Here is a 16667-nt window from a genome sequence, read left to right on the forward strand (position 1 = left end):
CAGACCTGTTGGGACCAAAATATTTGTCCTTATTATGGAGGATTTTCCTTAATTTGGGGAGTTTGCTAAAAGAGGTTCCACTAGATGCAGTACATGAAATGTTGAGTTGTCATAAATGTATCGTAGATATAGTTACTTTACTGACAAATACCTTTTACAATGTTACAAAAATAATCAGTCAATAATAATGCAGTCTCTTGGGTATACTGTGGACAATTTAATTTTTTTAAAATGTTCACATATGGATACATCAAATCTCAGCTGTGTACTTGCTCATTGTCAGCAGGTTGAAAGACACCAAGGCATACTGCAATGATCTCAAATAAAGTCAGGAATCCAGCTCCTGTAAAAAGTCCCAAATGGCCACCGAAGTCAGCAATGAACTGAAATGTTTCATATTCCTGAATTTCAGCATAACTGTTCCGGGATAGCTGATTGTAGTACAAAGTGATCTTAAGAAAGTTGTCTCTGAAAAAATCCTGTGTTCTGTTTTCATTAAATCTTGTCACATTGTTGGCATCAGTAGTCAAAATAAAATCAGGTATTGCAGGTAATCTATTGTTAAGAACACCTGCACGTTCAATAAGTGATGGGAAATGCTGTGCAGGAAATAATGCGTATGAGAGTGTATGCTGATATGAATCAGGAATATAACAGGGTGTGGGACAGTCACATTTGTGGTTCTTCCAAAAATTGGTTAGTACTTCAAAGCCACACAAAGTGTAGTCATTAGGAGAACAGACCGTAGCATTACCTGGCATGTAAAACATCCTACACCCACACAATTTAATAAGAACCTTAGTTCTACACTCATCCAAGCAAGCCTCTCTAGTATAAATCTCAAAATAATCAAGCCGTAATTCCTTTTGACATGTCCCATAAGGTGGTTGAAGATATGTGAACTCTTCACTATTTAGCAAAACATCAGTATGAAAACCTGGAGATGCAGTAAACCCTAAATGTTCACCAAAGTATGGAAAATCACCTTGCCTGTGAATATATACCTTAACACCAACTGAACTAGCAGAGGATAGAAAGTAGTCGTATTGTTCTACATTTAAAACCAGTTCTAAGCCATGTTCAGCACCAGGAGTGCTAGTGTAGAGTGTTTCACTGGTGTTATCGTTGAATGTAAAGCATTTACCATTCACATTAATTTTCGTAGTAAAATTACTCACTGAGCAAGGTGTATTGTTGAAATAGCATGACCACAGCATATTTTCTATGTCATGTGAAAATTGTGTGAAACCTCCAGCAGCAAATGCTGCAACGTCATTTGTGAAAGCAGCAGCTGACTCAGTCAAATTAATATCAACATTCAGTATACTTCTAGTAGAAAGAGCATCAGCGAACACAGTAGCCTGAAATATTTGGTCTTCGTTGTAATTCAGATTTTCCTGAAACTTGCTTTTTGCATATCGGTTTAAATTGCACACTGTGACAGCAGGAAATTTTAAGCTGTCAGGAAATTTCTGCTCCCTGACGATGAAAGTAGTGTAATCAAAATAGTCTATGCTAATTGAAGTTACTGCCCAAATCAACAACCCTAAAGCAATAAACAGTAGGGTCATCCAGTATGCTGTTCTGGTAAATGATCGATGGCTTGCAGCAATATGAGGCAGACCATGAAATGATGTACTTTGGCAAAAATATTGCAATCCTCTCCACACTTTGAACTTATTTGTTTGAATAATCTTTCTCTCGGCTTTGGTTAAATCTGGGTGTCCTAGTTGACCTGCTATGACGCTGCTAAGCAATACACCTTCATTAAAGTCAACCTTATCATATTGCTGATGCAGCTGATCTTGAGGTAGTAGGGAAGTTGTGCTGCCCTTGTTTGAAGCAGTTGGCACATTTAAAGTCAATGCTGGTTGACTGCATGTAGACCACAGTGACTCCCTCCGAACCTCCGAAACGCTTTATCACCAGGTGAAATACACGAGGAAATACGTGGTCGCTTGATAAACATTTTAGCATCTGCATTATCGGAGGTATCATCATCCTGCAGTTGGGACCCATTAACTGAGATGATCGGTACGCAAGGTGTCGATACAGTATCGTTAGCCGCATCGTGTGGATCCAGCAGCTTTGAGTTTTCCCCCTAGGAGAAAAATACTCGTACAGCAGCTATATAGCTACGAAATATTTGGACGTACATTCATCATGAAGTGTCGTGTCTGTAGATACGTACTACAGTGACATATTAGGAAATTGCTCGTCACGCCCTGAGCCAAGCCCCTTAACTCCTACGCAAAATTGTTGCGAAGTCAGTATTTATTTGTTTATTTATTTATTATCAATTTTTCCAAAGAAGGGTTCCACAAAAGGTTATATTCCATGGAACGATGCTTGCAGCGAATGACGTGCAAATCCGCAAGACCATGTTTGCAGAATCTCAGTGGCGTATCTAGGGATGGGCCTAGGTGGCCTGTACCGTACCAAAGCCCAACTGAAAAATTTTGGTAAGTATGTGAGATCGAGATACTCTAATAGAACAGTCAATCACTGATTATTCAGAGCAGCAATGTAGCAAACTATGCCGCTAGAAAATAAGTATTTTATTAGTGATATTAATTGTGACTGCTAAAAAAACACTCAGATTTTGAGAGTCTAAACCTCAAAAATTTCCTGGAGGGAGGGCGGCAGCTCATTGCAGGCGCCGATCCAGGATTATTTAGTGGGGAGTGGCTAGGAGCTTTGGCAATTCATAGTTTTCACATTCACCCCCAGGCCACTAAATATTGATAATATTTGTAAAGCTTTCAAAAGAAAACATCCAAAGAAAAAAGCCTGTTAGTCACGTGGTAATAAATAATACTATTACAAGTATGCTATACAAAAATTCTAACTAGCTTAACTACCAAACTAAGTACTTTAACTACAAAACTAGCTACCTTAAGAAAATGTGCAATCCTTCTATTCTATATGATTAGATTGGTTTTGTAAAAGACTATAATACATGTGCATGCAAGAATGAAAAATTACATAATGTATACGGCTATGTATGTACAAGCAAACAGTACACAAAAGAAAAGATACAAAAATGGATTAAAACAAAATGGATACTAATCATTAGCCACCCTATCCACCCCCCCCCCCCCCCCCCCCCCCCCCTGGATCAGCCCCTGCATTGCTCCCACGTCCACTGGATGATATAAATGTCTCAAGATCGATATACCCTAATAGAGCAGTCACTATAAATACAATCTAGATATGGGCACCTTCAAAGGCCTGCGGCCTAGCCTGGCAAGTTAGCTTGCCTTGGCATCTACAAGCCCATTAAATAATAATAATACTAATAACAATAGTTTATGGCATAGGCGGCGGAAAGGGGGGGGGGGGGGGGGGGGCTAGGGGGCTAAAGCCCCCCCTTGGTCTGCTGAGGGGGGGCTTAGCCCCCCCTCAGAATGATATCACACCGAAATTATCTTTCTTGGAGTGGGGCTGAAAACCGTGATAAAGATCGAGATACTCTAATAGAGCAGTCACTCTAATAAAGTAGTCAGTGTGTAGCGAGCTATGAAAGGATTTTTATGTAGTTTATCAGCTAGAAATGGTAGCTGGTGAGGTGGAAAGCTCTTGTCAGTTGGTTGTGACCTTTTTTTTTTTTTTTTTGGTCTCACCTTACCAAATTATAGAAATAAGTCTGGGTCAGCCCAGCCCCCCCTCATATGAACTACTTCCTCCGCCACTGGTTTATGGTATTCTAATAAACTACTAAAATCACTCTCATCCATTCAATCTCAGAATGCCTACTTTTCAAAATGTCCTGGCCCCCAGATTGGCATGCTTTACATGCTAGTGTGCTTTGAACACTAAAACATGTACATGTCATCCACTAGCAGGGGCGGATCCAGGGGGGTTCCAAGGGTTCCATGGAACCCCCCCTTTTGAAAAGCCTCTCTCACTCGAGATATTCTAATGGAGCAGTCAAATCGAGATACTCTAATAGAGCAGTCACAGTAGTCTTTTGAGGAGCAGTGTAGCAAGCTATATATCTAGTTATAAGTAAAGAAGGAAATATAGTTGGTGAGGTGGCAGCTATTGTGAGCAGGTGACCTTTTTTTTTTTTTTTCTTTGGTCTTCAACTTATGCAGCTAGGCTAAAGTTGCAATTTCAAAGTGGAACCCCCCCTTTTAAAAGTCTGGATCCGCCCCTGACTAAATAAGCCTAGCTACACCCCAGCCCCCCTAAACAAAGGTATCTCCTCCGCCTCTGCTTAGAAGTGATTACCAGTGAGTATCATTTTATTTTCCTTGCACCTGAATGTATTGGCTTGTCACTTTTACTTGCAGTCAATAAAATCAGCTGCAGCTAATGAAAGCTCATATTATGATCAACATTTGGATACATCACTTTATGAAACAGTGGAAATTAGTGTGCTAGGCCATTGTCAACCTGAATGACTGTCTGTTACCCACCAAGTCTTCCATCAGACAGACTCTGACAAAGCAATTAGTATATATCTTGCTCACAAAGAAATTTCTTGGCCTGGAGATGGATGCAGTGAGTGGACAACATAACCTTTTCTTTTATGTAATGATGTAACAATTTTTCTATCATTGTAGCTTACATTTTTTCTTAACCTTGCCATACAACTGACTCTTTTACTTACTTAATATTAATTAATTTTGTACATATGTGACCGAATTTGACAAAACAAGGCTTCCACACACATCGAATTGTCTGACTTTAACCAGTACAGTACAGCTGTAACTTGACTACTCAGCAAGCTACTGGCCTAACAGTTTTGGAAAGTCCTTCCATAGCATAGTACAATACCAGGTCAAAATTTGAAACTAATGGTGTACTGCTACATTGAGTTGTGATACGTCAAAGTCATAAAAGTGGATGTGTGTGGAAGCCTTGTTTTGTCAAATTCAGTCACATATATTGCACTTACATACTTGCTTGCGAGGTTTTGCAATTATAATAATAATAATAATAATACCACACAGATCTCCTTATGGAGTCTGGTTGTGGTTGCACGAGACTGAGGTATCATCTTCTAAAATAATTATTGTATTTAGCTATCCGCATGTTTCCTCATTTAATAATGATGATTGCATGGAAATTGTCCATTTTCTTGCAACTCGCTTGCAAGAATCTTGCAAGTCATTTCTCCCTGGAAATTCTTTTTTTTACAACCATTATATATAAAAATACATTAACAATCCACATAATTAAAAAATGCAACAGTCACATTGGTGATATTCTTGTTTCTGATCTAGAGTTCCAAGGTTCACCATCAAGACATATCCCAGCAGTAAAGTTAACACAACCATTAGAACTGTTTGGTAGCTGTATAAGTATTGCATTTATCGAACTTTTTGAGTCTGCTGTAGGCTGTACTGATATGGGATTTACAGGTATTACTGGTTTTAAATTCTCAGACATTCGTGGACGACAAAATATTTCAGTTATATCATATTGTTTTTGTGGAGCAAATACTGTGGGTTGATTCATAAAAACATGGATTTTTGGGAAAGGTCTCGACAACCATTTATTTGTGACTTCATTGTTTAATCTCTGAATCATGTATAAATTCCACTGTCTTCTTGCAAAGATGATCATTACAATAGTCAAAAATGTTATTGTGAAGACAGAAAGAAACACCATCACAACACTGAACCAGCTTAAACTCAAAGCATCCTGATAGAAAACAATACTAAACTTAACGTCACTGTCTTTACTAAGAACAGCAATGTAAAACTTCATATTATTTTGAAATCTAAATGTTTTATGTGAAAACTTCAGTGTTAACTGACCACTGATATTATAGTGGGATGTTACAATGTTTGATTGGTTGGTAGTATAATTTACATAATGTTCCCAAGTTGAAGAATTAACACCAACTTTGATGGCTTGGCTGTTATTAGAAATTAAGACATCCAGGCAGCCTTGAATAACACTAATAATCAATGTAATATCAAGGTTTGAATATTTAGGTTGAACTGCATAAAATATTGACTGTCTTGATGTTAGATTTGCCACAAGGATAGAACTATAATTGAGAATGCCATAACATTGACTTCCATTCATTGGTACTCCAATATATCCAGGTACACATGTATTGCACTGTTACAGAAAAACTCAACAGTTTATAATGTACAAACACTAATACCTGATAATTTCTGCAGTCATGTTCACTTGAAGGTGGACATACAGTTGATTTAGTGTGATTTTTGCATTCACACTCTAGACCAGTATCATTGTTACATGTATTACTATAGCCATTACATGGACATCTACAGTATATAGAAGCATAAGGATTAAGTATTATATATAACCACAAGTTTAAGGAAAATGTGACTGTCTCAGTATTGCCTATTTATTTATTTATTTAGAAATGCCAGTTTAAAGTATTTAGTGCGTTTGCTGTAACTTGAAAATGGTTGAAGCTACATGTGCCAAATTTACACTTGTTTTATACCACAGTGCTACAAACAAGAATATTATAAGAAGCGCCTCTGTAATCAATCCAGTCGCTATACAGAAAATATGGATAATTACCATTACAAATGTAGGGAAGCTATCAGCATGTGCTACCATAAATTGACACAGTCAGCAAAGATAATGGGACATGTAGGGGGACAAAGGCAAGTCCATAATGCATGTAGTGTATGTATCATGGTATGCCAATAGGCATCTGTCAAACTGAAGCTTAGCACATCTAGCAGTAAAAAAAATCAAGTCCGTAGCATTAGCTGTTATTGAATTATGCTTGTCTAAAGGCATCAGACAGTTAGTTAGTCAGCAGAAAATTCTACTGAATAAGCAACTTACTGGAAGTATATTGAGTCATATTTTCGGGCATGACTATAAGTAGCCAAGGTGCCATGAATGCATTGTGAAGCTGGTTTTTCTAGTCAATATTGTTTTTTTTGTGAGAAGTTGCAACTTCAATGATCCCTAATGTACAATACTATGATAAATAATGCCCACAAACATTGTTTTTTGTAGGGCCTTTAAATTTTTTTGGAGGAAAAGGTCCTGGGAAGTTTGCCTCACTCTACATTAAAAGGGTGTATATTTTCATTGAAAAACTTTCCAATTATCACTGCCATTTTAAAACTTACTGGACACACGAAAATGACTTGGAGCTATTCTGGTAATAATATCCTGGCAAGCATTCATTACAGTATCTTCCTGTGGTGCTATTCTGGCACTGAAGACAAGTAGACTCATTGAAGAAGGGACCCTTAACTCTCTATGGATAAAACAACACACTTCTCAACCAGAAATAAGTATAAACACACTTCAACCTTACTGTAGTTATATCATTAGCATTAACACAAGTATCTGAGTTTCCGTTACAGAACTCTAGACATGGAAAGCATCCCTCAATCCCAGATCCAACAAACTGTGGTTGGCATACTTCACAGTTCTCTCCCTAATATCCAAAATATACAAGCATAGTATACACTATAGTAGATGACTTATGTTTGACCTGTGTGTTATGTAAACACTCAAGGCAAATATGTTGCCCATCTGCAGAGTCATACATACATTCACTGTGGCCATTACATTCACATTGGACTGAGCAGTTTTCACCTAGAAGCATCATCCATTTTGACAACATATAAAGCATAAAGATAATCCTTACCAGCATATCCAAAATAACACTGACAAGTATGGGGAGAAATGCATAGTCCATTATTTGAACAGTTTCCAGCACAAATAGGAATACAGGAATTTCTTCTAAAAATAAAAGTGTACATAGAGTGGTAAGTATATATATTCTGGAGCATAACTCACCCTACAACATAATCATATGGGCACGTACAAACGAAACCATTTGGCACATCTTCACATTGCTGATCTTCAAAACAATTGTTGTGTCCATTTGCACACTCATTTTCAGCTGGACACTCAAAATTGACAAGCATTGCATCACTACGAAAGCAATTGGTAATATTCTCTAGTGTAACACAGGAGCCTTCTCCATTGCTGCTATTTATATGACACCAAATACAATGAGCAGCCTCTAAACAACTATGACAGTAATTTATTGTGTTACATGGATCATGGCATAATTCCTCTTCCGAAACAATCACACCACAATTCCCAGTAGTACATTTAATAGATGCTTCAACATCAGATACACATTCTCCAATTTCAATTAGCCATCTACACCTAACAGGACCTGCGACATGACTGTATGCATTGGTACAAGTAGAACATGATTTGTATGATGAACAGACAAGTGGACATTGCTGTATGTTGCGTATCACTGTAAGCATAAACCTGCCAGCAGTTTGATGTATTATGGTATTCACTAGCTCAGTATTAAAGCACCTCCATTCATCAGGATGATCAAATATTCTTACACTGTCACCATGCAAGTGCTCGAGCTGGTGCATCCATACACAACCCTTTCTGACACAATCATTACAAGTTGCAGCTTCACACTGAGAGAAATAACATACAGTAGAAACATTTTGCTGCAGCACAGAATTGAAATAACATGTACTTAAACACTCGTCTAAAGAATTCATACAGTTCTCTGAGCAAGGACACCACTGACATGATCTTTGATGAAAATGACCAGACAAGCAGGAATCACATGTCATAGAGTTCATGCATGATATAGACTGACATTCATTCAGTACTACCACAGCTCCATCGCATATTGCTGATACATTATCATTCAACGTACTTACACACAGTGAAGTATTTAGTGCATCAAAATGGCAGTATTGGCACCACTCTAATAAAGAGCATGTATTATTAGCACCTGCTAATAGAGGACATAGATCTTGTGGAGGAGCTATTACATTTACGTCATTATGGGCCATTGTATGATACCCTCCAGATAGCATCACAGTGCCATTCTCTAGTACAATAGCACCCATACCAAACCTTTGAATAGAATGATTTTCTGTAATAATACGACAATCATGATAATAGATAATTGCACATATAAACATGCTGAATACCTTGTGTACCTATCACTGGAATATATCCACAAGTAGAGTTAAGAACAAATATCAATGTGTTCTCTGCATAACAGCTCTTGCTGTCTTTGTACAAACCTCCAAACACATAATAATTTCTATCGATCAAAACTGATGATGAGAACAATCGTGTTAAACTCTAAAAAAATTGATACATAACTGCTGTTATTTATTTGGAGAACTAACCAAAGTAGATGATGATTTGACTTGTAAAATGGACCACTGCAATGTATGCATGTTAAGGGAGTACAAAGATGCTGAGACCTCAAACGTCCACTCAACCAACTGCAACCCTCCATAAACTAACAGTGAGTTTAAATGGCTGTCATATGCTGCAGTATGGCCTATTATACCTGCAATATATTGTAAAGACATAATAATACCAAAAGTAACTCCCCATTATTTACTCTTGGTAATAGTTTATGCATAGTGATAAAATGAGCATAGAGTCCCTTGATCGGGCTTGATTCTGTTTTATATAGTGCCACTTTACTTCATGGCTATATGGATGGATGCAGTTATCAATTTGAAGACTTGTTGAGTAGGAACTGAGTAGGGACTGAGTTAACTGAACACATGCATGACTATACTATCAGAGTTATTGACTACTCTACTGGAGTATCTAGATTGCTCATGATTTTAACTAGAGCATGCCTCTGCACCCTCTCCACATCTGCCTCACTGAAGCTACAATAGCACACCTTCTATAAGTAGAGTGGAACCTGTCTTAGCGACCACCTGTATAAAAGGCCAATTCTCTATGAGTCCCAACTACAAATTTCCCAAATGAGACATCTATACACTAATCCACCTGTCAAAAGCAGACACCTGTCTATTATTAAGGCCAAGCCCGAAGGTATCTGGTTTAGACACATTCCACTGTATATGCAACCATACATGCATAACCCTAGAAGAGCTGAAAGTGGAGATGTGGATGGAGGTCAAATATCCGATGCTAAATATGCTATTGAATCACATATGTAGCAAAATCTGGTATACACAATATGTGCAGATATCTACATACATGCATGTATGTTTTCATCAATTATACGATATCAAGTACATACCTGTTGGCTTTGCTTCTCCACTGGTCATTAATACTTCCCATGAATTATTAGCCATGTTGTATTTCCAATAGTGGCTGTTGACTTCTGTGGAATTCATTCCTCCCACAACAATCATGTATTCATTTACAACAGTAGCTGTGTGGCCATGCATAGCTACCTATATGAATCATACATAAAGATGTTTAGTTATACAATAAAAAATACCTTACATTTCCATGAAGTTCTGACCATTGTCTAATAGCTACATCAAATTTCCAAAGCCCTCCATTAGTAATAGTAGCATTCTTTCCTCCATAAATTATTACTGAATTGTTGAAGATGATACCTGAATGAAGATACCTGCCGGTTGGTCCTTCAAGTGTACGAATGTATTTCTTGCTTGTAAGGTCATTATTAATTTCCACTATGCTATCACAAATATTTCCTTGGTGATCTATTCCTCCATATAAGATCATCTTTCCCCTGGTGTAATCATAAACTGCTATATGGTGATAGAATCCATCACAATTTCTGTCGGGGGTAAATTCCTAACAGAAAAAAAAAGTGGCTAGATAAATGAAATTATTTGTCATATTACCATTTCAATAGTACCCATTTAAACTAAGCTAGCTAGCCACGTATGTAATTAGATGATACATTTTGCTTCATAGTTAATACACAAAATACGTTCTTGTACAGAAGCATCCACCAGGAATTCTAAACAATCTTCATAACCCTAAACTAGGTACGTGCCACTGTTATCTTTGGATGCACAACATATTGCCTGCATTTTAGATTAATGTTTTAACTTACTGATACAATGGGGTTTAATTAATCATATAATTGGGTTAGAATCATGCGTCAATATTAAATTTAAAGCATACGTGTTCTTCGCACCCCTTTCTACTATCTATGATTAAAGTCACTAGTGACCCAGCATGCTACATGATCAAGTTTATGTTATTTCATTTCTAGAGCTATTGTAGCTGCAGTTTTGTGACAGTGTGGACTCCTAAGTTGCTGTTCTGGCCATGGACTATCTTGCAGGTATGGTGTACTTGTACATGTAATGACCAGTTAAGTGATCATGACAAATCTAGGAATTTTAATAGGGGTCTCGGGAAATTTTCCCAGACTAGAGTGTGCAGGGGCGGATCCAGACTTTTAAAAAGGGGGGTTCCACTTTGAAATTGCAACTTCAGCCTAGCTGTATAAGTTGAAGACCAAAGAAAAAAAAAAAAAAAAAGGTCATCACCTGCTCACAATAGCTGCCACCTCACCAACTATATTTATTTATAACCAGATATATAGCTTGCTACACTGCTCCTCAAAAGACTACTGTGACTGCTCTATTAGAGTATCTCGATTTGACTGCTCTATTAGAGTATCTCGAGTGAGAGAGGCTTTTCAAAAGGGGGGTTCCATGGAACCCTTGGAACCCCCCCTGGATCCACCCCTGGTGTGGAGCATGTTAAACTATGGAATCTGGGGGAAACTCTCTAGGAAATTTTACTAGGAAGCTTCGACATAAGATTACAGGTTTTTGCAATTGAATTCGGCGACTTTGCAATTGAATTCGTCCCGTTTGCAATTGAGTTCGTCGCTTTTGCAATTGAATTTGTCCCGTTTGCAATTGAATTCGTCCCGTTTGCAGTTGAATTCGTCGGTTTTGCAATTGAATTCGTCCCGTTTGCAATTGAATTCGTCGCTTTTGCAATTGAATTCGTCGCTTTTGCAGTTAAATTCGTCCATAACAAGAATGGCAGCTGGAGCAAACATGAAAACATGATGTAGCAGCTGCTACAAGAACTTGTTCAAGTACAACAGTAGTAAACAACTCTTTATAAGGCAATAATTCTTCCTCTACAGCCTCTCCAACAACATTCCAAACTCTAGTACGCCATTCGCGATGGGTGTGGTCACTCGCGAGCAAGCTAATTAACTTGTCAGACAGCTATCAACTTCGCGTACTACCAGCTTCAATTACCTTCTAGTGTCTCAAGTGTAACTCTCCATGGCATAAATAGTTCATCTCTTAATGAACGGGTTGGTTTCTTGGAGCCGTTTTGTTTATGACGAATTGTAATGCAAACTCGACGAATTCTATTGCAAAACCGACTAATTCAACTGCAAAAGCGACGAATTCAATTGCAAAACCGACGAATTCAATTGCAAACGGGACGAATTCAATTGCAAAGGCGACGAATTCAATTGCAAAAACCTGTAATAGCTAATGCATATTACACTGTTGCTATAAATTTAAAATATGTATGAGCCAACATTGAAGATGATACCACTGCTTCCTAATTTTTTTGGCAATTTTGATGACCCACTGTACTGCTGCTGGCAGAGTATAAACATTTCTATCAACAGTATGATCATTACCAAAAATAATTTCCAAAGCAAACCAATTGTTGCAATCAAAATTTTCCCCTCGTATTTTTTTTACAAGACGACCAACCATATACTAGTTAATACTTCATATATACTACTAAGGATATAACAAGTACTCAAGCCAGTCAGCTCTTGAGTTACATCTCTTAAAGGCATATATGCACTGCCACTCATGACTTTGTTGCTTGACTAGTGATATAATTCACTTCACACTTTGTGTATATATATGTGATCAGCGCCTCAAGTTCTACACCTTAAAGTAGCACTTCAATCTGTAGGCAAGAATTGGTACTCTACTTGTTACAAACATATTTCAATTATCACCCATTTATTGTTAATTGGTTTCAGATCAGAAAATTTAGCCTAAGCCAATGCAGGTGGTGGTTTATTATTCATTACAATCTGACATGCATCTGACTGTTTAAGCTGACTGCTCTATTAGAGTATTTTGATGGATATACTTATATATAAGTGAAAGGATAGGTCTTTAGCCTACCTAGAGTCTGCCCTCTTCTATGCCTAGCTATCTAAGTAAGTTGATTTAGTACTTCCATATAGTAGAGCAGTTAAGCAAAAAAATTGTTCACTTTTTGATAAAAGAGTCAACCTTGGTACAATCTTTGCTGCCATGATATGGTGCCATTAAAATTACCTATCGTATCACACACAAGAACCAAACACACAAATTATTAAAGAAACCATAAAAGTCGTCAATAAAAACATACTGGAACTTTGTACCTTCATAGGAAAGCAAGGGTTGGTCAAATATAAAATCTGACCCAGGAATGTATCCATCAGGTTGCAATAATTATTAAGAAGCATGCGGAGGACTATACTACACGAAACCATACATGTACAAGATATTACACAGAAACCTGACACCTCTGTAATCCAAAATACTTCTATAATCTGACATCTGACATTGTTTTATATACCAAAGACTTTTCTATGTAATACTACCTCAATAATCCGACATCCTTGCTAATCCAACACAATTTTCTTATCCCAATGAGTGTTGAATTATGGAGGTTTCACTATATTATGCCTGTACTAAACATTGACGCCTTTATAAGAGTATCTACAGCTTGTTTTACCACATTTTGAAAGATTTTTTTGAATTCATCATATGTAAACCAAAGACACAATTTCAGGCACACTGGTATGGTTTCCTGGTTAGCTAGGATTGTATTTATAACTTGTTCTAGAAGCTTCCAAAAATGCCCTAAGACAATGACTTTGATGTGCCACCATATCTCAAATCATTTAGTGTACCTTACTCAACTTCCACGGAAAATTTTGTGCCTTTATCACAAAGGGAATGATTTTAGCCAATTTCAACGCTAATTAGCCACTCGGCTATATAATCAGTAAACACTGAGATGATGAAATGAAAACTTGCATGATGTCATAATAATGACCAAATTTAGGCGGTGAGACATAGGAATGTTGGTGGGGAATCTGAAACAAAAAAAAAAAAAAAAAAAAAACAATAAGTAAAAGTGGTTCCTGGTGCTTAGAAAGCTAGTTCAATTTGTTGTGTTACCCAGCCAAGTGATAATTCAATGATTCAGCTAGGCTTACTTTTAGCCCAATATATCGCGTGACTCACCACCCATCAAAACTAGACAACAGCCAGCATCCATATTTACTTATTTTGATGGCACATACATATAGAGGTGGCAATTCAAAGTGATGTACAACTTACAGTTAGTCTTCTATTCTACATTAATTTAGCATTCTAGTAGATATACGTATACGTGCGTACTATGCAGTGTTGGGGTAGTTACAGGCTCATGTTACTACATGCAACAAAAAACTATTTAGTTACAGCTGAGGTTACAGCTCATAAAATAAAGTAATTAGAATATGTATACTTTGTGTGCACAGCCTTAAGCTGTCACGTGTGCAACTACCACATGACACGATCATGTTGTTGGACAGTGTGTAAACCATAGTTATTCAAGAGAAAGTAGCTGCATTCATTAACTCGAGGTGTGCTTTGTTACTGCTTTGTTACTTCGTTGTGGCTAAGCATTACTCAGTGCGAAATCAGTAACTTCATTACTTGTAGTAATGTACCTATCAATGTCAAGCCCCACCTTCATCCCCAGGAGTCCCCATACACCTACTGGGGATTTGACATCTACATCTTGCCTCACCCCTGGGGCTTTTGATGGTGGCAGTTAAAATTTATTTGCAAATCAAATCCCCTTTATATAAACCCCTTTTGAGATGGGGACAAAGTGGGATTTTGACAAGCAGACTGGGGAATTTGACAATAGACTTTGTTAAATCCCCTGTATTGCCACACCCTACCCGGGGGTGGGGCATGACATTGATAGGTGCATAATATTACTTAAACATTTGACACCGAGTAACCTCATTACTTAGGTAGCGCATTACATTTGTAGGTGAAGTAATTTGAGTTATATTACTAGTTTTTATAGCATAATTATTTTGTTACTTAGTTACCTAATATATTACAAAACATGTAACATAATTAAGTAACACGTTACTCCCCAACACTGGTACTATGATGCCATTACAATTAAGTAATACTCTTACTAGATAAGATGCATTAGTATCCACTGGTACAATGGAGTATGTAGCATTGAATCTGACAAAATCACTTTGCCCGGTATCTTGATACAATATGATAACCACATTTGATGTATATAGTGTTACTGTGCTACCCACTGACTGCAAATCTGCACCACTGTAAGTAGCAACCAATGATGTAGAAGCATTTGACTGCTGGTATGCGTATACATAGTATTCCCCACACAGTGAATCACTTGTACTGCTTAAATGCAAAGTGACCATATGAACGATGTTGTTGTCAGACAATTGCAATGAATCATATTCTTCTGTCAATGATGAGTAGTCTGTTATGTTTAGTCCAGCAAATATCCATACATGGTAATTTATACTATTTGTAGTACTGCTCCAGACTCCAAAAGTACCGTAGTAATTTTGAAGAAAGTTAATTTGTGGTCTGCTAGCTGTGAGCAGACTCGCAGTAGCGGTGAAGATCAACAAAATCACCACCTGATTGGAAGGACACGATCACTACGTCCGTGACGATAAAAAACAGACTACTAGAACACTTACAAAAGCTTCCCTCATGAAGATCGTTGTGTTGTCAACTCGGTCGTTAACGCTGTGATCGGTTGTTATTTTGGAGACCCACCCCTCCGGCAGTTTTCGTCAAATCATAGATACTACACCCCCTATGGGGGGGTTATGTGTCTCTTATGTTTTCGATCAGTTAAAAATATTGGGTTAGCCGGCACTCAGTTTATCCATAGCGAGGTCCATAGGTAGGTTTGTCAAAGCGAACATGGAGCAGTCTATGATCAAATTTGTTACTATAATCTTCGAGCAAGTGGATACACTCTGTGACCATTCCCATATAAAGAAGGAAGAATCATTGTTACTTCAGTGTCGCTAGAAGTATAGCAACCTATGTTATTTTCGTGTGTTTATTAATTCAGTACAGCTGATGTTTAAAAGCAGTGTACCATGCACTTTGGCATCATTAGTATTACTAACCAAATGTGCTAGCTATAGCTATAGATGATTATAGAAAGTGCATGCAGTCAATGGAAGCCATATAGCTACGGTAGATATATGAAATGCACGTGCTTTAAACGTACACTCTCCTTCCTAGAAGCCAACAAAATAAAATTAATGTCAAGGTGTGTGTTTAGTACAAATGACCCCCACCGATGATTACACATTCCTGCTAAATGGTGTGTGACTCAATGAAATGTTTAGATGCTGCTACTTACGTATATATGTACATTTAATGGCAGTGTTGAGTGAAAGGAGGTACAGTTGACACTCTAATAGCAAACCTAAAATACTGGAAGTGAATTCTATTAGAGTGTTTTGTCAGGTGGTAGATGTTCTGTCAGTGTACATGTAAGTATATCTATTAGTGTGATTGAATAGTAAAGTTTAATTGACTGGACTTTCTCATTTAAAACAAGTACACTTTCATATTAAAGTCTGTTCTAATTGGGGAAGTTTGCCGGATGGTCTACACTATTGGTGATGTATATTGCTTACACTTTGATCACCTTTTGTGGCTACAGTGCACAGAGGAGTGGAGACAATTTTGGCGGGGTAAATGTTCATTGGTGGCTATGAAGCATGCCCCCCCGACCCCGCTACAGAATTTCTTTTAGATCAAGACTCACGGTAGTGAGTCGCGAGGCCAAGAAGCATAAAGCGCGTGCCCACAAAACAATAAACACGCGACCACTAC

The 16667-nt window shown here is 37.6% G+C and overlaps 2 protein-coding genes across 3 annotated transcripts; both read right to left on the minus strand.

The window, feature by feature from the left end:
- Positions 1–85: 85 nt before the first annotated feature.
- LOC136265946 (acid-sensing ion channel 1C-like) lies at positions 86–1900 on the minus strand. Its single transcript, XM_066060888.1, has one exon. The coding sequence runs from the start codon at positions 1569–1571 to the stop codon at positions 258–260; it is 1314 nt and encodes a 437-aa protein (XP_065916960.1). The 5' UTR covers positions 1572–1900; the 3' UTR covers positions 86–257.
- A 3224-nt stretch (positions 1901–5124) lies between these two features.
- LOC136266306 (multiple epidermal growth factor-like domains protein 8) lies at positions 5125–15613 on the minus strand. 2 transcript variants are annotated; one of them, XM_066061315.1, is made up of 13 exons: positions 15509–15613; positions 14963–15445; positions 10234–10551; positions 10025–10181; positions 9144–9310; positions 8940–9096; positions 7759–8881; positions 7607–7701; positions 7451–7554; positions 7271–7393; positions 7080–7210; positions 6125–6248; positions 5125–6078 (listed from the first exon to the last, which is right to left on the minus strand). In XM_066061315.1, the coding sequence occupies exons 1-13, from the start codon at positions 15521–15523 to the stop codon at positions 5200–5202; spliced, it is 3876 nt and encodes a 1291-aa protein (XP_065917387.1). In that variant the 5' UTR covers positions 15524–15613; the 3' UTR covers positions 5125–5199. The 2 variants fall into 2 exon arrangements, with proteins under 2 accessions (XP_065917387.1, XP_065917388.1); XM_066061316.1 differs by lacking the exons at positions 14963–15445; positions 15509–15613 and having other exon boundaries at positions 10229–10397.
- Between the last annotated feature and the right edge of the window lie 1054 nt (positions 15614–16667).

The sequence above is a fragment of the Dysidea avara genome, chromosome 9 (assembly GCF_963678975.1).
Source record: "Dysidea avara chromosome 9, odDysAvar1.4, whole genome shotgun sequence".
Lineage (NCBI taxonomy): Eukaryota > Metazoa > Porifera > Demospongiae > Dictyoceratida > Dysideidae > Dysidea > Dysidea avara.

Bases quoted from the DNA above. Each gene is read 5' to 3' on its own strand.
- LOC136266306 (XM_066061315.1), bottom strand. The intron at 10,182-10,233 runs GTAAGGTATTTT...TGATTCATATAG, and splicing joins GGTCAGAACTTCATGGAAAT to GTAGCTATGCATGGCCACAC. The intron at 9,311-10,024 runs GTATGTACTTGA...AATATATTGCAG, and splicing joins TGGAGAAGCAAAGCCAACAG to GTATAATAGGCCATACTGCA.
- LOC136265946 (XM_066060888.1), bottom strand. From the start codon at position 1,571: ATGACCCTACTGTTTATTGCTTTAGGGTTGTTGATTTGGGCAGTAACT.